General features: G+C 42.2%; 1 protein-coding gene across 1 annotated transcript in view; it reads left to right on the top strand.

Moving 5' to 3' along the window:
- Window positions 1-24,512, top strand: part of LOC143926656 (FRAS1-related extracellular matrix protein 1-like) — a 264,491-nt gene that overhangs the window by 122,852 nt on the left and 117,127 nt on the right. Inside the window, 3 exon segments of the mRNA XM_077450596.1 lie at window positions 3,055-3,280; window positions 16,289-16,433; window positions 23,616-23,757. Of these exon segments, the coding sequence (XP_077306722.1) occupies window positions 3,055-3,280; window positions 16,289-16,433; window positions 23,616-23,757 (513 nt within the window).

The following is a 24,512-nucleotide window of genomic DNA, read 5'->3' on the forward strand; positions in this document are numbered from 1 at the left end:
TGCAGACATGGTACAAGAGATGGTCAGAGACTGCAGACATGATACAGGAGATGGTCAAAGACTGCAGACATGGTGCAGTAAGTACCGCTGATAAGGCAGTACAGCCAGCCCCTCCTGTACTGGGCCGAGGCCAATCAGCCAGAAAGGGGGGCCCGGGCACCTGCTGTTGTACTACCTTACTGCAGACACTAGTCTTTTTCTGCCTTCCTCTGCAGCTCTTCCTCTCCCTCCCTCTAGCTGTGCTGCAGGAGATTAGTTCTAACATTCGCGCCTCCGTCCTTCTACTTTCTGACCGCCCCATGCACCCCTTTTCCCCACACCTTGATCGGCTTCCCCCCTTTACTGCCGGAAGCTGCTGCTGGCACTCAAGGGGATGTTTCAGGATAGGGTGCTAGGGAGGGGGGTAAACATGTCATACAATAATGATTTTAGTGTATTTTTAGCTAAAATATAAGTTGATATTTTCCTGGGGGGAAAAAGCAGGGCCCTCTCAGGTAGGCAGTATGGGGCCCTGTCCTTTCTGTCATCATCCCTGGGTACAGGAGATGGTCAGAGACTGTAAACATGCTATAAGACTATAAGAGTTATTGGAGACTGAGGACATTCTTTGGGAGTCATTAACTGGAGATGCAGTGCATCCGGAATGTATTCACAGTTCGACATTTTACGTTACAGCCTTATTCCAAAATTGATTAAATTCATTATTTTTCTCAAAATTCTACAAACAATACCCCATAATGACAACGTGAAAGAAGTTTGTTTGCAATATTTACTAATTTATTTAAAAAAAAAAAAGGAAAAAAAAAAAAACATGTACAGAAGTATTCACAGCCTTTGTTCAATTCTTTGGTGAAGCACCTTTGGCACCAATTACAGCCTCAAGTCTTTTTGAGTATGATGCCACAAGCTCGGCACACCTATTTCTGGGCAGTTTCTCAAATTCTTCTTTGCAGGCCAAAGAGTTCAATCTTAGTTTCATCAGACCAGAGAATTTTGATTCTCATAGTCTGAGAGTCCTTTAGACTCCAGGTGAGCTGTCATGTGCCTTTTACTGAGGAGTGGCTTCCGTCTGGCCGCTCTACCATACAGTCCTGATTGGTGGAGAGCTGCAGAGATGGTTGTTCTTCTGGAAGGTTCTCCTCTCTCCACAGAGAAACGCTGGAGCTCTGTCAGAGTCACCATCAGGTTCTTGGTCACCTCCCTGACTAAGGTCCTTCTCCCCCAATAGCTCAGTTTGGCCGGGTGGCCCCCTCTAGGAAGAGTCTTGGTGGTTCCAAACTTCTTCCATTTTTGGATGATGGAGACCACTGTACTCATTGGGATCGTCAACATGGCAGAAATGTTTCTGTACTCTTCCCCAGATCTGTGCCACCATACAATCCTGTCTCGGAGGTCTACAGACAATTCCTTGGACTTCATGGCTTGGTTTGTGCTCTGACATGCACTGTTACCTGTGGGACCTTCTATAGACAGGTGTGTGCCTTTCCAAATCATGTCCAATCAACCGAATTTACCACAGGTGACTCCAATCAAGTTGTAGAAACATCTCAAGGATGATCAGTGGAAACAGGAGGAACCTGAGCTCTATTTTGAGTGTCATGGCAAAGGCTGTGAATACTTATGTACATGGGATTTTCTTGTTTTTTTCTTTATTTGTAAACTGCAAAGACTTCCAACAAATTTCTTTCACATTGTCACTATGGAGCATTGTTTGTAGGATTTTGAGGAAAATAATTCATTTAATCCATTTTGGAACAAGGCTGTAACTAGAGCTGCACCAATAATCGTTTAAACAATCGAAATCACAATTCTACCCCCCTTTCCAATCTTTAAAACAGCATTTCCCCCATTCTATGTAACAAGTGCAGAGTCCTCTGCTCACTTCTGACAGCTGACAAAAAAAAATTACAAATCCAGGCAGCCTGCCAAGTTGATCACAACATTGGACATAACTATTAACAAAGTAACATTTCGTTCTTAGATCAAAGGAATGAACTTCGGTTTGTAAATGAGGGCAGTTTAACCACTTAAAGCGGAGTTCCGCCAAATTATTATTTTTTTAAAAAGTCAGCAGCTGCTGACTTTTAATATATGGGCCCTTACCGGTCCAATGTTGGCACCCGAAGCCGATCTGTCCCTCGGCTCTCGGGTGGAGGCGCCTCCATCTTCGGTAAGGGAATCGGGAAGTAAAGCTTTTCGGCTTCAAAGCCTGGTTTCCTACTGCGCATGCGTGAGTCACGCTGTGCGATTCCACTGGTCCCTGCTGTCTTCTGCAACCTTTGTGTCTCCCAGAATACAGCGAGGGGGGGGGGGGGGGCGGAGGAGGCGACGGATATAGCATAGATATCCACGGGTATTATGGCTATCTATGCCTGGAAGTGGGAGCGAATACCTGGATTATACAGGTATTTGCTCCCCCCTGAAAGGTGCCAAATGTGACACCGGAGGGGGGGAGGGGGGATTCCAAAAAGCGGAAGTTCCATTTGTGGGTGGAACTCCGCTTTAAAGACTAAACCTTTTTCTGACAGTTGTTGCTTACAAGTTAAAATCAGTATTTTTTGCTAGAAAATGACTTAAACCCCCCCCCCCAAATATTATTCATATTTTTTTTTTTAGCAGAGACCCTAGAGAATAAAATGGTGGTTATTGCAATATTTTATGTTTTTTTTGGAGAAAATACACTCTATTGAATTAAAAAAAAAAACTGGACAAGTTAGCCCAATTTTTCTGTTTAATGTGAAAGATGATGTTACGCCACGAGAATTGCGATCTTTATTCTAAGCAGAAAAATCGTGATTCTCATTTTAGCCAGAATCGCGCATCTCTATCTGTATCTGACAGCTAGAAATCACGGCTATAACAGGGCAATAGGGGGAAACCCAGATTAGTGTTTTCAGGGGCCACCGAGGGCCGAACAAAAAGTGCCAAAGGCCGCATGCTAGAGGCTAGACAACGCTTCATCCAGAACTAGGAAAACCATTGTGGTTGGGTTCTCAGGTTGGACCTTCTCATGGAATTGATCATTATGTTTTTCATCTTTTCTATTCCATCCAGATAATTGAAGGGGGAAGCTGCGAGATCGGGCCGGCCACATTGAACGCGGAAGACCTGGACGCCCCACCGGACACGCTGCGATTCACGGTTATAACCCCCCCCGCACACGGCTCCTTATTAAACGGCGCATATGGTAAGGATATCAGTCCGGACAGATATGGGAGTTTCGGAGAACGGGGGAAGGGCTCAGCCATTGACAGCTTCACCTTGGATGAACTGAAGCAAGGTTTGTATCACAATTTTATGGCTTCCATGACTCCGCGTACATATGGACCCCCCCCCCTCCCGCGCGCGCCTTCGTTCTATGGATCCCCATGTCTCTACGGCGTCTTAATCTGTATACGACGCTGCGAGACCCCAGATCTGTACAAGCTTACTATATCCTGTTGGGCTTTTGGGGGGAACTGTGTTTTGATTTTGCTTCTTTCTTTCTCCTCATTTTTTTTTGCTTTGCACCAGATGAGACTTTTGGCCGCTGCGGGGATCTGTTTTGTGTTTTTGAATGCCTTGTAATTCCGACTTGTCCAAGATCCAGTGGAAGAGCGCTGGGGGGCTGGTGGGGGATTGGCAGTCTGTGGATGCCCTCTGCTGGAGATTCAGGCGACTGCAATCTGACGGCTCCAAACAATCTGGAGATTAACTCCTTCCATGACCCAAGGGGGGGAAGTTGGGATGCAAGGTTTTAAAAAAACATAAAAAATTGCCATCACCTGCAAGGTGTTTCGGGCTTTAGAACTGTTAACAAAAGAATAAATTTTATTATGAAGTAGTGTGTAGGTATCGATTTTTGGCAGGAAATACAAAATGCGCTGGTTTCCCCCAGGGGTTTTGTTTTTTAAGCGTTTCGACTTTAAACAGTCATAGTTTCCTTCAGGGGAGACATGTCAGAGAGACATATCAAAAAGATATCCATATATTTAGTGCATCATAATTTACAGACATCTATGAATATCTTGTATCATAATAAAAAAAAAACCTGGGGAAACCAGACCATTTTTTTGTTCCTAACTCTGTTAATTGATTTTTGGCAGGTTATCTGACCAATGACAGCGGTCAAAGGAATACCATTGGACCCCCCCCCCCCCCCTACGCACATGCATCTACGCACTTTTATGGTGGTTGTAGCAAAAGTAGAAATACAAAGAATACATTTATGTCCCATCAGTGTGGCCCCTTACATAAATTGTCTCCATCACAGTTCCCCTTACATCAGGTGCCCCCATTATAGTGCCCCCTTACATGAATTGTCCTCATCAGAGTGCCCCCTTACATCACATGTCCCCATCAGAGTGCTTCCTTGCATAAAATGTCTCATCAGAGGGCCCCCTTACATCAGATGTCTCATCTGAGTACCCCCTTACATCAGATGTCTCATCAGAGTGCCCCCTTTACATCAGATGTCTCATCAGAGTGCCCTTTTAGATCAGATGTCTCATCAGAGTGCCCTTTTAGATCAGATGTCTCATCAGGGTGCCCCCTTTACATCAGATGTCTCATCAGAGTGCCCCCTTTACATCAGATGTCTCATCAGAGTGCCCCCTTTAAATCAGATGTCTCATCAGAGTGCCCCTTTACATCAGATGTCTCATCAGAGTGCCCCTTTACATCAGATGTCTCATCAGAGTGCCCCCTTACATCAGATGTCTCATCAGAGTGCCCCCCTTACATCAGATGTCTCATCAGAGTGTCCCTTTACATCAGATGTCTCATCAGAGTGCCCCCCTTACATCAGATATCTCATCAGAGTGCCTCCTTACATCAGATGTCTCATCAGAGTGCCACCCTTACATCAGATGTCGCATCAGAGTGTCCCCTTACATCAGATGTCCCATCAGAGTGCCCCCCTTACATCAGATGTCCGATCAGAGTGCCCCCCCTTACATCAGATGTCCCATCAGAGTGCCCCCCTTACATCAGATGTCTCATCAGAGTGCCCCCCTACATCAGATGTCTCATCAGAATGCCCCTTACATCAGATGTCTCATCAGAGTGTCCCTCCTTACATCAGATCAGAGTGCCCCCCCCCTTACATCAGATGTCTCATCAGAGTGCCCCTTACATCAGATGTCTCATCAGAGTGCCCCCTTACATCAGATGTCTCATCAGAGTGCCCCCTTACATCAGATGTCTCATCAGAGTGCCCCCTTACATCAGATGTCTCATCAGAGTGCCCCCTTACATCAGATGTCTCATCAGAGTGCCCCCTTACATCAGATGTCTCATCAGAGTGCCCCCTTACATCAGATGTCTCATCAGAGTGCCCCCTTACATCAGATGTCTCATCAGAATGCCCCCTTACATCAGATGTCTCATCAGAGTGCCCCTTACATCAGATGTCTCATCAGAGTGCCCCCCCCCCCTTACATCAGATCAGAGTGCCCCCAACCCTTACATCAGATGTCTCATCAGAGTGCCCCCTTACATCAAATTTCTCATCAGAATGCTCCCTTACATCAGATGTCTCATCCAAGTACCCCCTTACATCAGATGTCTCATCAGAGTGCCACCCCTTACAGCTGATCATAGTGCCCCCTTAAATCAGATGCCTCATCCAAGAACCCCCTTACATCAGATGTCTCAGAGTACCCCCTTACTTTAGATGTCTTATCAGAGTGCCCCCTTACATTGTCTGCCTGCAAATTCTGCATGTAGAGTTAAAATTGCTGGAAAGCAATATGTATGAAGCCAAGTGACACCAAGGGGGTGATTTACTAAGAAGAAAGCACCAGTTCATACATTAATTGGTGCTCCGGAAAAGTCATCAATTGAACTTGCGAACCGACGCACATTGAAGCGCAAGCAACAATAATAAATAAGAATAAAAACCTAAAAAATACAGCGCTGTTCCTATGTAAACTTAATGTGAAGTAATGAAACAAAAAAAAACAAAAAAAAAAATTGTGAATTATAAACGCAGCAGCAGCTTTAACCGTGAGATACCCACAATTCAAATAATTATTCCCAAATAAGCTGCGCTATACTGATCCGATAAATGCTATGTGAAGCAAATGAGTGAATAAATAAAGCATGAAATCAAAAAATATTAACAAAGTGCAGACAGGGAAATGCATATACTAATGTTCAAATATTAGTCCATCATCCCATCAACAAAAAACGTTTTGCTTGTAATCTCCAACGTGTTTTAAACACACCACACCGATATAGGAAAAGTGTCATCAGAGTTTGCAGGAAAAAAGAGGACTTCCACCACCAACACTACTGCCGCTGGGAGGAGCGACGTACTGACGTCACCGCGATCTACGCTGGACCCGGAAGCGACGGGCAGCGTTACTAAGCCGGCCGGCGAATTTGTTTGTTTTACAAAGCAAAGTTTTTTCTACTTGATGTAAGTGCAATCTTTTTTATTATATTAAATTTCGTGACTATATCACACTATGGCGATTCCTTTCGTTATTATATGTGCTGGGCAATGAGCGGTGTGGCCGTAGGATTTTTCTAACCATTGGAATAAGCGGTGTGGCCGTAGGATTCTTCTAACCATTTGAACCAAGCGCTTAAAGAGGATACACCCTCCATGCAGCCCTGACTCAGAGGAAGCGTTTTTGATTTGGCGATATCTGGTCTCTGAGATGGGATCAGTGTAGCTGGTAAGCGGCAGTAGTGTTGGTGGTGGAAGTCCTCTTTTTTCCTGCAAACTCTGATGACACTTTTCCTATATCGGTGTGGTGTGTTTAAAACACGTTGGAGATTACAAGCAATACGTTTTTTGTTGATGGGATGATGGACTAATATTTGAACATTAGTATATGCATTTCCCTGTCTGCACTTTGTTAATATTTTTTGATTTCATGCTTTATTTATTCACTCATTTGCTTCACATAGCATTTATCGGATCAGTATAGTGCAGCTTATTTGGGAATAACAATAATAAATAGCCGCATATGTAAACTGCAACTGTCGCTAGGGTAACTGCGGTTTTCTCATTGATAATAGCGCACGCCCAATACAATTGGTTAATTTCATCTCATCGGATGTGTCTTGTTAGGCAATTAGTAGGTGTTGTCAGTTAATTAACCCTTTTGATGCAAATCTCATTCCTATCAATTCTAATTTGTTTTTGTTTTTTTGTTTTTTTACCCAAATCTTTTAATACATTACAAAGAACAGAAAAGTGTTTCTAAATCCAATAAATTAATATTTGATCTGGATCTTTAAAGGTGACCATACACTGCAATCAGTTAGATCTTAAATAAATTAGATTTACCGTATATACTCGAGTATAAGCCGAGATTTTCAGCCTCTTTTTTGAGGCTGAAAGTGCCCCCCTCGGCTTATACTCGAGTCATCGCTGTCTGTCTGCCCGATCAGCGTGTCGAGCAGACAGACAGCGGCCATTCTAGGATTCAAAGGCCGCGCCTCCGTCGGTGATAGGCGGAACACTGAATTTCCCAGCAGTCTGTGTTCCGCCTATCACGGACATCCTCTCATCCTCGTCCGTAGTATGAAGATGAGCGGACGTCCATGATAGGCGGACCACTGACTGCTGGGAAATTGAGTGTTCCGCCTATCACGGACATCCGATAGGCGGAACACTCAATTTCCCAGCAGTCAGTGGGAAATTGAGTGTTCCGCCTATCACCGACGGAGGCGCGGCTTTTGAATCCTAGAATGGCCGCCGACGAAGAGCTGAAGGACGGAGGCTCGGCTCGGGACGCAGGCTGGACGGGACGCAGGCTGGACGGGACGCAGGCTGGACGGGACGCAGGCTGGATGGGACGCAGGCTGGACGGACACAGGCAGGCTGGACACAGGTAGGCTGCACGGACACACACACACACACACACACACACACACACACACACACACACACACACACACGGATGCATGGACACACACAGGGATGGATGGACCCACAGGGATGGACGGACACACAGGGATGGACAGGCATGTCTCACCCTCGGCTTATACACGAGTCAATAATTTTTTCCAGTTTTTTGGGGGTAAATTGGGGGCCTCGGCTTATATTCGGGTCGGCCTATACTCGAGTATATACGGTAGTGCAAGAGCCTGTTTGATTTTCTATAATGTGAATTAAATTGTTCAAGTGCGTCTTCCTATTACCTATTTTGCCTAAATATCGAGTTGTACAGAGATTGGCCAATCAGATTGTATAGTGCTTGACCATCTTAAGTGCCAAACTTGGAATGTAGATGTGCCATGACCCACTTGTATTTTCCAAACGATATGTCTTGGGCATTATACAAGGCACATGAAAAACCACCTTTTTTTAAGAGATGATAGAGCGATCAGGAATCTTCTGCAACAGTTGGAGAGCCGTAGTTTAAACTACACATCCCATGAGGCATTGGAAAACTCTGACATTCACAGACATGACTGGGCATGATGGGAATTGTAGTTCCTGAACAACTGGAGGGCCGTAGTTTGAAGACCCCTGTGCTAGACAATTATTGTGCTTCCAGAATTGGGAGTGTGGCATCTACCCAACTTCTCTGCTGGTGGACACAAGAATCTACATATAGATATAGATATATATATATATACAGGGCTTTTTTTCAGCAGGAACGCATGGGGACGCAGTTCCGGCACCTCCAGCTCTGAATGTATGTAATGGCAAGGGGTGCTGGGGTTTACTGGAGGGTCTATTGATGCTGGCTGCTGGGGGATCTATTGTTGCTGGAGGGGATCTATTTTTACAGGGGGAGAGTCTATTGTTGCTGGGGAGGTCAGTTGTCGCTGGTGGGGGATCTATTGTTGCTGGGGGACTCTACTGGGAGACAATAGTTTCTGGGAGACAACTACTGTTGAGGGAGATGTCTAATTGTTGCTAGCTGTTCAGAGTCTATTGTTGCTGGGGGTGCTCCATTGTTGCTGGATAGAGGGGATCTGTTTTACTTCCTATCATTAACAAATTACATACAAATTACTTAGCACCACAAATTGATACTTGGTTCTGTATCCATTACTGAGAGGTGGGTAGGGGGTGGAACCAAGGAACGGTGCTCAGAGGTGGGTAGAGAGTGGAACCAAAGAATGGTGCTCTGAGGTGGGTAGGGGGTGGAACCAAGGAATGGTGCTCAGAGGTGGGTAGAGAGTGGAACCAAGGAATGGTGCTCTGATGTGGGTAGGGGGTGGAACCAAGGAATGGTGCTCAGAGGTGGGTAGGGAGTGGAACCAAAGAACGGCGCTCAGAGGTTTGTAGGGGTGGAACCAAGGGATGGTGCTCAGAGGTTTGTAGGGGATAGAACCAAGGAATGGTGCTCAGAGGTGGGTAGAGAGTGGAACCAAAGAATGGTGCTCTGAGGTGGGTATGGAGTGGAACCAAGGAACGGTGCTCAGAGGTTTGTAGGGGTGGAACCAAGGAACGGTGCTCAGAGGTTTGTAGGGGTGGAACCAAGGAATGGTGCTCAGAGGTTTGTAGGGGTGGAACCAAGGAATGGTGCTCAGAGGTTTGTAGGGGTGGAACCAAGGAATGGTGCTCAGAGGTTTGTAGGGGATAGAACCAAGGAATGGTGCTCGGAGGTGGGTAGGGGGTGGAACCAAGGAATGGTGCTCCGAGGTGGGTAGAGAGTGGAACCAAGGAATGGTGCTCGGAGGTGGGTAGCGGGTGGAACCAAAGAATGGTGCTCGGGGGTGGTAGGGGGTGGAACCAAGGAATGGTGCTCAGAGGTGGGTAGGGGGGTGGAACCAAAGAATGGTGCTCGGGGGTGGTAGGGGGTGGAACCAAGGAATGGTGCTCGGAGGTGGGTAGGGGTGGAACCAAGGAACGGTGCTCGGAGGTGGGTAGGGTGTGGAACCAAGGAACGGTCTTCGGAGGTGGGTAGGGAGTGGAACCAAGGAACAGTGCTCGAAGGTGGGTAGGCAGTGGAACCAAGGAACAGTGCTCGAAGGTGGGTAGGCAGTGGAACCAAGGAATGGTGCTCAGAGGTGAGTAGGGAGTGGAACCAAGGAATGGTGCTCGGAGGTGGGTAGGGAGTGAAACCAAGGAACGTTGCTCGGAGGTGGGTAGGGAGCGGAACCAAGGAACGGTGCTCGGAGGTGGGTAGGGAGTGGAACCAAGGAGTGGTGGTCGGAGGTGGGTAAGAGGTGGAACCAAGGAATGTTGCTTGGAGGCGACCACAAGAGGTGACTTGGAAGGAGGGAGTTCCTGCACCTATTCTCTGAGAAAAAAAGCCCTGGATATATATATATATATATATATATATATATATATATATATATATATATATATATATATATATATATATATATATATATATATATATATATATATATATATATATATATATATATATATATATAATTTACACGCACACACTGAAGCAGGAAGCAATATACATTGGCCAGGAAGTGAATCTGTGCATAGGAAGTAGGTGTGTGTTTTGAGGCCAAATCATTTAGACATACACACGACCCACACAAACACCACCCCATGTAAAAATATATAAAAAATAATGTTAATTTGCAAATAAGGATCATCTCTTCCTCAGAGAACAGCGAGAGCTGGTTCACACAGGGGCGACTCGTCAGGTGACTTAGCCGCCTGACAAGTCGCATCCCATTCTGTACAATGGAACCGTTCTAATATGAGTGACACAAGTCGCTCCGACTTAGAAAAAAGTTCCTGTACTACTTTTGGGGCGACTTGCATTTACTTTTATACAGAAGTAATTTTGCAAGCCGCTGCTGAAGTCGGATGCAGGTCACCTGAGGCAGTCGCGCTGCAAGCCATGCTGCCTCAGTGTGAATCGGCTCTGAGCGGGGCATGGTGGTGGGAAGAAATTAGCGGCAGAACAAGCAACTTCATGTAGGGGCGTGATGTCATTCCAGTGTGCTGTCCACCGCTTCTGGGAACCAGATATGCGCCACGGGTACATACCTCCGCGCACACAGCAGTTGCGCATCTCACATACACAGCGGTCGCGCGTTTAGCTGCAGGAACCCAATTTTTATGGAATTTAATAGTAAAGCAGATGCAGATTTCCAGGACTGGACTAACAAATGTTTCTAGTGAAGGGCAACTGGTGTTTCTATTAAACAAGGTCTAAATGGACCATTGACGTGCATCCAGGGGCGGACTGACCATTCGGGCACTCGGGCACTGCCCGAGGGCCCCATGCCCCTAAGGGGCCCCATCAGGGTTGCCAGCCTCAATAAAACCAGGGGCAGTATGTAAAAATCTGTGTTTTAAAAATCCCAAGATTATATCTGCCCCGCCTCTCCAGTACCTTTTCAGTGTGTGTATGTGTATTCTGTGTGTGTATTCTGCGTGTGTATACTGTGTGTATATTGCGTGTGTGTGTGTGTATACTGTGTGTATATTGCGTGTCTGTGTGTGTGTGTGTGTATACTGTGTGTATATTGCGTGTCTGTGTGTGTGTATACTGTGTGTATATTGCGTGTCTGTGTGTGTGTATACTGCGTGTATATTGCGTGTCTGTGTGTGTGTGTGTGTGTATATTGCGTGTCTGTGTGTGTGTGTGTATACTGTGTGTATATTGCGTGTCTGTGTGTGTGTGTGTATATACTGTGTGTATATTGCGTGTCTGTGTGTGTGTGTGTGTGTATATTGCGTGTCTGTGTGTGTGTGTGTATACTGTGTGGCCCATAATCTATTGCTTGGGGGCCCCATAATCTCCTATTGCCCGGGGGCCCCATGAGTTGTCAGTCCGCCCCTGCGTGCATCTTAGTTGAACTCAGGAATGTGTCTTTGCAAAGTTAAGCTAAATTAAATCCTCTGTTATTTTTGCTTGAGGCTAGAGAGTGCAGGGGGATTAGAAGTCTTGTCAGTTTTTGGGGATGTCTGCACCCCTGCTAGGGTGAAGACATCTCCCAAATGTTGCCAGTTTCTCCTTCAAATGTATTCACTTCCTGTCACATGGCCAAACAGGAAGTAAGGGTAAAACCCTACCAATGTCTTTCCTTGGGGACACACAGGTCAAGCTAAATAGTTTCCCCATTAGGTAAATTGCACTCCAGCATTTTGCTCTGTACACCCCAAATTATTAGATGTCTTGGACTGGGATTTATTTACTAAAAGCAAATCCACACTGCACTACAAGTGTGCTTGGAAGTGCAGTTGCTGGAGATCTGAGGTGGCCGTGCTTTTACATGATTGGATGATGAAATCACCAGCGCTTCCCCTCAGATTTACAGCGAGTACACTTGTATTGCAACGTGAATTTGCCTTTAGTAAACCCCAAAAATACCTAATAATTTGGGGTGTACACAACAAAGCACTAGAGTGCAATTTGCCTAATCGAGACACCATTTAGACTGACCCGTGTGTCCCCAAGGAAAGACATTGCTAGGGTTTTATCCTCACATCCTGTTTGGCTATGTGACAGGAAGTGACGCCAATTTTCAGAAAAGGGACACAAAGCCCAAACTAAAAAAGACAAGCAGGGGTTCTAACACTCACTTGGTTTCCCTCAAATGCCCCCAATTAGAATAAGATTGTCTTGAGCTAGATTTTAGCTCAGTGCTCTAAATCAGTGCTTCTCAGCCATGTACCTCCAACAGGTCATGTTTGCAGGTTTTCCTTCATCTTGCACGGGTGCTTTAAATCAGAGTCAATGGCTTGGTATTTTGAACAGCTATTTTAGCTAAGATAAATTCCCAAAACACGTCCTGTCGAAGGTACCCGAGGACTGAGGCGGAGAACCACTGTGCTAAAATGGAAAATTGAATACTTACCTCTGTAATTTTCCTTTCCTGGTGCCTATCAATGGCAGTATACGCACAATCCATGCATATGCTACCATGAAGGCACCAGGAAAGTAGCTTTTAGCCCTTGTACACACGGTCAGAGATTCCGACAACCAAATCCGTCGGAGTAATTCGGACGGATTAATTCCGGAAGAGGTCCGGAAGTGATGTTGCATACACACGGTCGGACTAAGTTGTCGGAAAATCCGATTGTACATAACGTGATGACGTTATTTCATTACGACGGGACTACATTCAGGCTAGTAGCCAATAGCTTTGGTCTAGGAATTTGATCTGAGCATGCGTGGCACTTTGTCCGTCGGAGTAGGCTACACATGTCCGATAGGAGCATTTTGTCGGAAAATTTTACCGGCAAGTTGGAAAAATTGGTCCGTCGGATATTCCGACGGAAACAGTCCGATGCAGACCACACACAGTCGGAATATCCGACAAAACGGTCCGATAGGAAATGTTCCGACGGAATCTCCGACAGTGTGTACAAGGGCTTAGACAAATCACACCTTTTTTTGTTTTGCCATGCCAATCAGCCTAGTTAAACTGCAGGGGGGAGTGTAAAATACATTCATTGGATTGAGCATTGCATCTGAAAAACATATAAAACATAAAATTTGCTACAAATTTTATTGGTCAACAAAACAGGAAAAAAACATGTACGTTAATTTGAGACACTAACAGAATATGGTTTTGAGGTCTGACCATTTTGCAGAGGAAATGAACAGTTATGAGTTAAAAGGACTGCGCCAACAAACGGACAGTCTCGTAAGGATTTAAACATTTTAGTCACAACATCTTGAGGAAGATTTTGCAATATAATGCAGCACAGACAATTAAGTCAAAGTGAAACTAACAACCTACAAACAACAAACATTGACAACATAAAAAAAATGTCAGTGTCAAAAAGTGTCAATGTCAAAAAAAAAAGAAACAGGTAAAAAATAATCAATAATAATGTCGCCAATTTGGACAACCCCAAAAAAACAAGAAGAAAAAAATGCTTAAAAGCTGGGGGGGGGGGGGGTACTCTGCCTCTAAAGCAGTGTATCTGTAGCATGTATCCAAAATGATGCTTCAGAGATGTACGGCTTTAGAGAAAACTTACAAATCTACATTACAGCTGCAAGATTTTAAAACCAGAAAAAAATATCCTGCCCCCCTAATACATACAAGGTAATTTGGGTCTGTTAGGGCTTAAAATGAGAACCCCCCCATGTGAACAATACCACCCCAAATGAAAAAAACATATTGTGCCCCTCCTACACACTAACAAACCCCTAGTCAAACACACAGCAAGCCAGCTCATGAAAGCGGGGGGTGGATGCTTGGGGGCAGGAGAGGCTCGGGCACACCAAAAGTCAACCACCTTGTTCCCCTATTCAGGGGGACAAGGGCCTCTTCCACACAACCCGAGGCTGGGGTTGTGGGGGGCTGCAGACAGGGGGCTTTACAGAATGTGGAAAGCCCCTTTGAACTAGTGGGTACAAGGTGCTTTGTGGTTGGTATTGGGCTGAGCCCAACATGCCCCAAAGGCAGCCACCTATGTTGGGTGGATGTGGCCTTGTATGGTTTAGGTGGGGGTAGAGGCGATCGCTCTTCTCGCCCCTTTCCTAGCTGGCCCTGTTGTAAGCTCAGAAAAAGGACGTGGTTTGGATTGGTGAAGGCAGCTCACAGCCTTTTGAGAATGGAGTGGAGTGTGGAGTTCTATGAAGCTATCCCATGGAAATCCAGGGGGTTAGAGCGAGGAGACAAGAGCATTGGAGAATGGAGTGTGGAGTTCCCCTTTAAAAGCAAAAGCTAGCCCAAGGAAATCATATGAATTAGAGGGGAAAGGTTAAATACCCTTTTAGGGAGGAGCTAGAGAAGTGAGAGTCTTTTTACATAATTTTAACAAGGTGCATGTCACATGTTAGCAACGTAACATGCTAACATGACCTGTGTGCAAATCTCCTTAAAAAAAATACATAAAGGTGAACCAGCATAAAAAATGTCAAGTTTAGAGGTGCGCCCGTTCAACCCACGCAATTGCATGTACGTTGCTTAACATTCTCTAAGATTTTTGGCCACGCAGTGAACAAACTCATGTGAACGAGCGCAACAGCCGCTTGCGCATGCGCCGTGCTTATGCTGATCTCGCGCAGTTCTAAACGTACTTTCGGGCCACAGCCGGCTTTATCTGAAAAAGTTACTTTCTCATTCTACTTTGGCCATATTTGTTACTTGGGCAGTTGTCACTAAACGTCCTGACATCATCCCCATAAATATTGGCACCTCCATCTTCTGTCAATATTGAATTGGAGATGCCGTGCGCCATGTCCATAGTGGGGCACAGATAGCATTTTCCTGTGCGCTGAGATCACTGTAGTAAATGGGGGGATTCACGCACCATTTCGTAAATATGAAAATACGCGTTGCTCCTCGCCTTGGGTTTTGGAAATCACCCCCCCCCCATGTCCACTTGTAGGTGAGCAGTAAAAACACCTGTTTTTACTGCCCCCTGGCTGCTTGGGGTCTTCAGTGTAGACCTCAGAATTTCCACTTCCTCTTCAGCCAGTACTCTAGCCCTGTGCTGACACTCCAGATGAGGTGACAGGGCCAAAACACCTCTAAGGTGACATGGTCTAAACAACCAACACCTTTTGGGGCTCAGACACTCCAACATCAAGGTAACATGGCCAAAACAGCCAACACGTTTGGGAGGCTTAGATACTCCCCCACTAGGATGATATAGCCAAAACAGATAACCCCCCACACTAGGGTGACTTAGCCAAAATAAACATGGCTCAGACACTCCCCCCACTGGGGTGAATTGATTGGACTTGATTAATATAAATGATGGGATTGCTGACATTTATTCAGAATAATAGTGTGATAAGAACTGGCATTGTGAGGAGTTAATAATAAATAAGGATAAAAGCAGTTTCTTTTTAATTGTACTAACCCCTTTAAACTGGAAATGGGACTTTCCAGTTTAAAGGTCCTAAATCCAGTGTGTGTCTGGGTGTTGGGGTGTCTGGGTATGGGTGTCGGGATGTGTGGGTGTCGAGTTGTGTGGGTGTCTGGGTCTCTGGGTGTCGGGGTGTGGGTGTCAGGGTGTGTGGTTGTTAGGGTGTCTGAGTGTGTGTGTCATGGTGTGTGGGTGCGCAAGTGTTGGGGTGTCAGGGTGTGTGGGCGTTGGGTTGTGTGGGTGTCGGGGTGTGTAGATGTCAGGTGTGCAGGTGTCGGGGTGTGCAGGTGTCGGGGTGTGTGGTTGTCGGGGTATCAGGGTGTCGGGGTGTGTGGGTGTCGGGGTGTGTGGGTGTGTAGGTGTTGGGGTGTGTAGGTGTTGGGGTGTGTAGGTGTCGGGATGTGTGGGTGTCAGGGTGTATAGGTGTTGGGATGTGTAGGTGTCAGGGTGTGTGGGTGTCGGAGTGTGTGGGTGTTGGAGTGTGTGGGTATCGGGGTGTTGGAGTGTGTGGGTATCGGGGTGTGTGGGTATGGGGGTGTATGGGCATGAACAGAGTGGATGAATTAATGGTTTGTGTCCCTGTAGGACTGGCCTTCGTATATACACACGATGACACAGACACTGCACAGGACAGCTTCACCATCCAGCTGACAGATGGCAGACACACGGCCCAACACACATTGTATGTGCACATCGTGCCAGTCAATGATGAGAAGCCCGGCCTGATCAGGTGATGTATACGGCACAATGGAAGACCATGCGTCCCCAACCAGGCCCCCTATAGGGGGCGTCTTCTCTTGATGGCCATACACGTAATGATCCAATCCAACGTCTGATCTGTGAATTGGTGAAAAGACGCACACAATTTTAGCAAAAGCAATCGGTTTAAGCAGCATTATTTCAATTGGTCTGGATATAAATAAATTAGGATTGCAGGAAAGTTGATAATCCTATAACAGGGGTCTCCAAACTTTCTTAACAAAGGGCCAGTTTACTGTCCTTCAGACCCGGGGCTAGACTATGGCCAGTGGGAGGAATAGTTTCCTTTGTATCAGTGGAAGGAATAGTGCCCCATTGTTTTTGTCAGTGGGAAGAATAGTGCCCCATCATTGGTGTCAGTGGGAGGAATAGTGCCCCATCATTGGTGTCAGTGGGAGGAATAGTGCCCAATCATTGGTGTCAGTGGGAGGAATAGTGTCTCATCATTGATGTCAGTGGGAGGAATAGTGTCCCATCGTTAATGTCAGTGGGAGGAATAGTGCCCCATCATTGGTGTCAGTGGGAGGAATAGTAACCCATCATTGGTGTCAGTGAAGTAGCAGTGCCCCATTGTTGGTGTCAGTGGAAGGAATAGTGCCCCATTGTTTGTGTCAGTGAGAGAAATTGTGCCCCATTGTTGGTGTCACTGGGAGGAATAGTGCCCCATCATTGGTATCAGTGGGAGGAATAGTGTCCCATTATTGTTGTCAGTGAGAGGAATAGGGCCCCATCATTGGTGTCAGTGAAGAAACAGTGCCCCATTGTTGGTTTCAGTGGAAGGAATAGTGCCCCATTACTGGTGTCAGTGGGAGGAATAGTGCCCCATCATTGGTGTCAGTGGGAGAAACAGTGCCCCATTGTTGGTTTCAGTGGAAGGAATAGTGCCCCATCATTGGTGTCAGTGAAGAAACAGTGCCCTATTGTTGGCTTCAGTGGGAGGAATAGTGCCGCATCATTGGCATCAGTGGGAGCAATAGTTTCCCATCATTGGTATCATTGGGAGGAAAAGTGCCCCATCATTGGTGTCAGGGGAAGGAATAGTGCCCCATTGTTGATGTCAGTGAGGTGAATAGTGCCCCCAGAGCCAGATAAAGGCAAGCAAAGGGTTGCATCCAGCACGTGGGCTGCAGTTTGGAGACCCCTGACCTATATGATATCCTTAAGTGTATGGTGCATTGAACACTCTTTATTGTCTTCTGATCATATTTCTGACGGACATATTTCTGGACGGTAATTCCATCAATAATTCAATAATATATCAAATTGTTCTGTTTTTGGCCACCATTGGATTGGTTTAAATTTATCCTTTTGATCGAACCCCACACAGATCAGATAAGAAAAATTGAAGCGTGTATGGCCACATTAGATGAATATTGCTTATGAATGTTTTTTTCCTTGAAACCTCATGAATACTTTTCAGATTTTCCCAACACTTTGGGGTCTGTTTAAAAAAAAAAGGGTCCATGTATGTTTTTTGCAACACATTATCGCCTGTTATGTCATGCATTATCATTCATTATATTAAAGTATAATTAGGGGATGCAGCCTGTGTCCCACCAAATGCAGCCTGTGTCCCACCAAATGCAGCCTGTGTCCCAAATGCAGCCTGTGTCCCACCAAATGCATCACTGGTGTCAGTGAAGTAACAGTGCCCCACCAAATGCAGCCTGTGTCCCACCAAATGCAGCCTGTGTCCCATAAAATGCAGCCTGTGTCCCATCAAATGCAGCCTGTAGCCTGTGTCCAATCAAATGCAGCCTGTGTCCAATCAAATGCAGCCTGTGTCCAATCAAATGCAGCCTGTGTCCCACCAAATGCAGCCTGTGTCCCACCAAATGCAGCCTGTGTCCCACCAAATGCAGCCTGTGTCCTATTAAATGCAGCCTGTGTCCCACCAAATGCAGCCTGTGTCCTATTAAATGCAGCCTGTGTCCCACCAAATGCAGCCTGTGTCATATAAAATGCAGCCTGTGTCACTTCAACCCCCCCCCCTGTTCTCCGGGGGAGCACAGCGGTACTTACCTTGCTGTTGCCCTCTCCTGTGGTGTCTCCTTCAACAGACAGCGGCGATGGAGGGGTCTGCTCTTCATACTTCCGGTTTTCTCTCTCCTGGGCGTAATGGGAGAGAGAAAACAGGAAGTGACATCTAACTGAGATGTCAATCAAACCGCGTGGCCTTAGTAATAGATACTACGAGCGCTGGGTGGAAGCTACTCGGCGCTTTGGAAAGCGCCGCAAGGCAGGACAAGAGTCCGCAAATGAAGTGCCACGTCTGCATTCTCCTGATTGCATAGACGTGGCGCTTCCCATAAGTGCACTGTGTCCGGCGTCCAAACACAGTACGGAAATCCCGATCGTCTGTAGCAATTCTGCCACGCAAAATTCCTATGCATGCTCGGAAACAATTTGACGCATGCTCGGAAGCATTGAACTTCATTTTCTCGGCTTGTCGTAGTGTTGTTCGTCACCGCGTTCTTGGCGGTTGTAATTTCGGCAAACTTTTGTGTGACCGTGTGTATGCAAGGTAAGCTTGAGCGGAATTCCGTCGGAAAAAAAACGTAATAGCTTTTTCCGACGAGAATTCCGATCGTGTATACGCGGCATTACTGTTACCCCTAACCCTAACAAAAAAAAAAAATTGAATAAATAAGAATAATAATAATAATAATAATAATAATAATAATAAAAAAAGTGGCAGTTGTTTATAATACAGTTTTTGTTTTACCAAAAGTAAACTTTCAATCAGATTTTGCAACTCCTATAGCATAATTAATTAATAATACATAAAATAAATTAATAAACCCCCCCCCAACTCTAGCCCCAAAATGCTATTCCCTAAACCTGACAAAAAAATGAATAAATAACTAGGTAAATAAATAAAAAAATAGCACATACGATATGTATATTACGCTCTAATTCTTACCCCTGACCCTAAACCCTAACAAAAACAAAAATGTAATAAATAAATAATAATAATAATAAAAAAGTGGCAGTTGTTTATAATACAATTTTTGTTTTTACCAAAGTAAGTAAGTATCAGATTTTGCAACTCCTACAATGCTATTTAATTGAATGGCACCTTTCCTGGCTATTAATAAATACATCCTATATTTATTCGATGTATTATTTAATAATTAATCCCTAACCCTAAAAAAATAAAAAATAAAATACATAATAATAAAAAAAAGTGTCTGTTGTTTATAATACAGTTTTTATTTTAAACTCTCAATCAGATTTGTCAACTCCTATAATGCTATTTAATTGAATGGCACATTTCCTGGCTATTAATAGATACATAATTTATCTATTTGATGCATTATTTAATAATTAATCCCTAACCCTAAACAAAAAAGAATAAAAAAAATTTAAAAAATACATAATAATAATAAAAAAAGTGGCAGTTGTTTATAATAGTTTTTATTTACCAAAGTAAGCTCTCAATCAGATTTTGCAACTCCTATATTGCTATTTAATTGAATGGCACCTTTCCTGGCTATTAATAGATACATAATTTATCTATTTGATGCATTATTTAATAATTAATCCCTAACCCTAAACAAAAAAAAATTTAAAAAATACACAATAATGATAAAAAAAAGTGGCAGTTGTTTATAATAGTTTTTATTTCACCAAAGTAAACACTCAATCAGATTTTGCAACGTCTATAATGCTATTTAATTGAATGGCACGTTTTCTGGCTATTATAAAATACATAATTAATAAATAATATATCAAATAAATTATTGAACCCCCAACTCTAACCCCAAACACTAATCCCCAACCCTAACAAAAAGAAAAAAAAAAGTAAATAAATAAAAAATAAATAAATAACATATAAAATAAATAAATTGCCCTCTAACTCTTACTCCTAACCCTAAACCCTAACAAAAAAATAAATAAATAAAATGTAAGAAATAAATAATAATAATAATAAAAGTGGCAGTTGTTTTTAATACAGTTTCTATTTCACCAAAGTAAACTTTTCAATTCAGATTTTGCAACTCCTAGAACACTATTTAATTGAATGGCACCTTTCCTGGCTATTATTAAATACATAATTAATAAATAATGCATCAAATAAATGAATTAATCCCAAACTCTTTTTCTCTAATTCTTAACCCTAACAAAAAATAAATAAAAAAATGTAAAAAATACATAATAATAATATTTAAAAAAAGTGTCAGTTGTTTATAATACTGTTTTTATTTTAACAAAGTAAACTCTCAAACAGATTTTGCAACTCCTCTAGCGCTATTTAATTGAATAGCGCCTTTCCTGGCAGCGTGTGAAGGTGATGAATTACAACGTTGATATTAATTTGGGATTTTGCAGATTAATCCTTTTATTGGCTGAACAATATTCTCCCGGCCAATCCCGGCAGACAATAGAATATTTTGTAGGAGACAATCAATGTGAAGGTGGAGATAAGGCTGCAGACAATCCGGCCCGACCCCGGGGGAGCGATTGCCCTTAAGGCTGGTGAGATGGAAATGATTTGGACCACCGCAGGAGGGGACTTGTCTGCCATAGATGCCGGTGCCGCGATGCCCACACCTGCCACCTAATCTCACGGGGTGGGGGAGGAGGGGGCTGTCAATGGCTCTGCTACATAAACTGGGAACCAGTTCAAAAAATCAAAATGGAGTGGGTTAGGTTTGCTTCCCATGAGGCTTTGCACCAGCTGAGGCCTTTCATTGTAGGGCAAGGAGAACCAACTAGGCAGGATGTCTGCGGCAGGATAATTTAACCGGTTCTGCCCCTTGTAAGGGGTATCTAAGGCCCCCCTCCCCTCCCCCGTTCACAGCTGAGCGGTGGGAATCTCAGGAGGAGAAAAAAATCCAATTCTTCTCTGTGGAGATGGTTCACATCTCCACTCTAAGTCACCTGAGGCCCAACACCCGAAGTTTTGGAGCTTCTTTGGTAGCTCGATTTAAGCAGATCGGTGTGTTTTATTTTAACCTTTCCCCCCCCCCCCCCCCCATAAAAATGCATTGAAATGTACACTTTAAACATTTTTCCATGTTTTTTAGTACATTTTTCTGCTCAAATGCAATAATTAAATGAAAAAAAATTAAAAAAACTATCAAAAATAATAAACAAATATAATAAAAATAAATATAAATAAAATAAATATGTTTACTCCTAACCCGAAAAAAAAAACAGTGAATAATTAATAAATTATAATATTAATAAATAAATAATACATAAAATGTATAATCCAACTAACATAAATATATAAATAAATAAATATAAATAAATAATATCACCAAAAATGGATAAATGGACCCTTAATTCTAAATATAATAAATAATAATAATAACAATATTAACAATAAAAAATAAAATAAATTAGCCCCTAAGACAGAAAAATAAATAAATGAATAAGCAAGTCAATAAATGAATAATAATAAAGAATACTGTACATAAAACAATTAAATAGATTATCCCCTAACTCTAACCCATAATCTTAAATCATAACCCCTTAAATCTAAAAAAAATAAAAATAAAAACTATCAAAAATAATAAACAAATATAATAAAAATAATAAATATAAATAAAATAAATGAGCTTACTCCTAAAAAAAAAAAAAGAGTGAATAATTAATAAATGATAATATTAATAAATAAAGAATACATACAATTAATAATCCAACTAACATAAATATAAAATAAATAACGCCAAAAATGAATGAATGGACCCCTAACTCTAAATATAATAATAATAATATTAACAATAAAAAATAAAATAAATGAGCCCCTAAGAGAGAAAAATAAATAAATGAATAAGCAAGTCAATAAATGAATAATAATAAAGAATACTGTACATAAAACAAATAAATATATTATCCCCTAACTCTAACCCATAATCCCAAACTATAACCCCTTAAATCTAAAAAAAATTATGTATGTATATATATATATATATATATATATATATATATATATATATATATAAGCAGATAAAAAAGCTGAAAAACAAATTATGAAACAGGTGACTTTTTTCCTCCTATTGGTTAAAAAAAAAGATGCTAAAGCTCAAAAACACTTTAAAAATGCTGTACAAAAAAAAACAGGAAAAAAAAAGGCTAAAAAGTATGATGTGAAAGCAGCCTAAAGGCAAAACTTTTGCGCTTTTTTTTTCCTATGAAATCCGATTTGAATTAGAATTGCAGTCTAATCTTTTTTTGGTAGTTCGGATTTTGTTAAATTCATTACTATTCTAGTTTAGAAATTCAGATACACCCACATTTCTGAATAATAAAAAAATTGTCTGAATTTCTAATCGGGAATGAAATGAATGGCACATGTCTAGTAGCCTCCATTGTAAGCCCATGTGACAGGGTGACAACACCGGAGCACAGGCGGGAGACGGGGACAGAGCGTTGTCACCCTATAACAGGAAGTGACTGAACAAGGACCCCTGTGGCAGGATTTTTGTTCTTATTTTCGGATTTTCACATTTTTGGGATTTTTGGATTTTCAGATATTCGAATTTCCAAAGTTTGCAATTTTTAGAATTTTCACAAAGTTACAAATTTATTTGAAATAACAAATATATTATTTTTTATTTTCGTATTTTCAACTCTTATTTTCGGATTTTCTTTCTTTCGAATTTTTGTTCTTATTTTCAGATTTTCATTCTTTTCAAAATTTCAGATTTTCGTTCTTATTTTTGGATTTTCAAATTTTTTGGATTTTCGGATTATCAGATATTCGAATTTCCGAATTTTCACACTTTCCAATTTTTTTTAATTTTTGCGAAGTTACGAATTTATTTGAAATAACAAATATATAATATTTTGGATTTTCGTATTTTCAACTCTTATTTTCGGATTTTCTTTCTTTCGAATTTTCGTTCTTATTTTCAGATTTTAGTTTTTTTTCAAATTTTCAGATTTTCGTTCTTATTTTCGGATTTTAGAATTTTTGGATTAGGGACCCATTGAAGTGAAACCCCTAATTTAATAATTAGTTATTATTTCGGATTTTCAAATTTTCATAATTTAAACTCTTATTTTCGTATTTGCTTTCTTTCCAATTTTCATTCTTTTCAAATTTTCAGATTTTCAGCATCTTTTACCACCCTGACTGCACCGTTCCAGTTTTTGAATTTTGTTGTAGCAATTAATTTGTTTCTTTGTATTTCCTTGGTAGAAATGGCGGATTAGAGGTTGAGGCTGCAGATAATAAAGTCATCTCCAGCGTTGCTCTGGATGCTGAAGATGGAGATTCCAGAAAGCGATCCATTTATTACATCATCAACAACGCCCCGACCTACGGAGAGCTGAAGATGAAGGTTGGTTCCTGGATTTCCTTCCCATCCAATGAGAATGTTGGGGCTCTAAGGCTGAACTCCAGCCAGGGGGAAACAACACAAATGAGCGCAACTTTGTATTTTTTCATTCAATATATATATATTAACCCTTTCGCTGTCAGAGCTGTCGTAACTTCAGATAAATTCATATTCACTATGTTCACTAACAGCCAAATTTGAAAGGAAATTCCAATACCTATAATTTAATAGTTAGTAATATTTATTATTAATTAGTTATTATTTCGGGTTTTCGGATTTACGTTCTTATTTTCAGATTTTCGTTCTTTCGAATTTTTGGAATGTTTGTTTTCGTATCATTTTTTTTTTTGTTGTTGTTTTGAGGGGTTATTCGTTATTTCAAATTAATTCAAAACTTTGTGAAAATTAGAAAAATTCGGAAATTTGAATATCCGAAAATCCAAAAATCCGAAAATTTGAAAATGTGAAAATCCAAAATAATAACCAACTAACTAATAATGACTAACTATTAAATTATAGGTAATGGAATATCCTTTCAAATTTGGCTGTTAGTGAACGTAACAAATACGAATTTATTGGAAGTTACAAATTTTCAGAAATATCGAATGCCGCATCTAAACAAATGTAACGTAACAAATGAATAATAATAAATTATAATAATAATAACAAGTTTTTATTATTAGTATTAACAATATAATAATAATAATAATATTAATTTGTTACGTTCCATTAATTTAGATGCAGCATTTGTTATTTTC

The sequence above is a fragment of the Lithobates pipiens genome, unplaced genomic scaffold (genome assembly GCF_037356315.1).
Source record: "Lithobates pipiens isolate NorthernLeopardFrog02 unplaced genomic scaffold, aLitPip1_a1.2 Scaffold_23, whole genome shotgun sequence".
Lineage (NCBI taxonomy): Eukaryota > Metazoa > Chordata > Amphibia > Anura > Ranidae > Lithobates > Lithobates pipiens.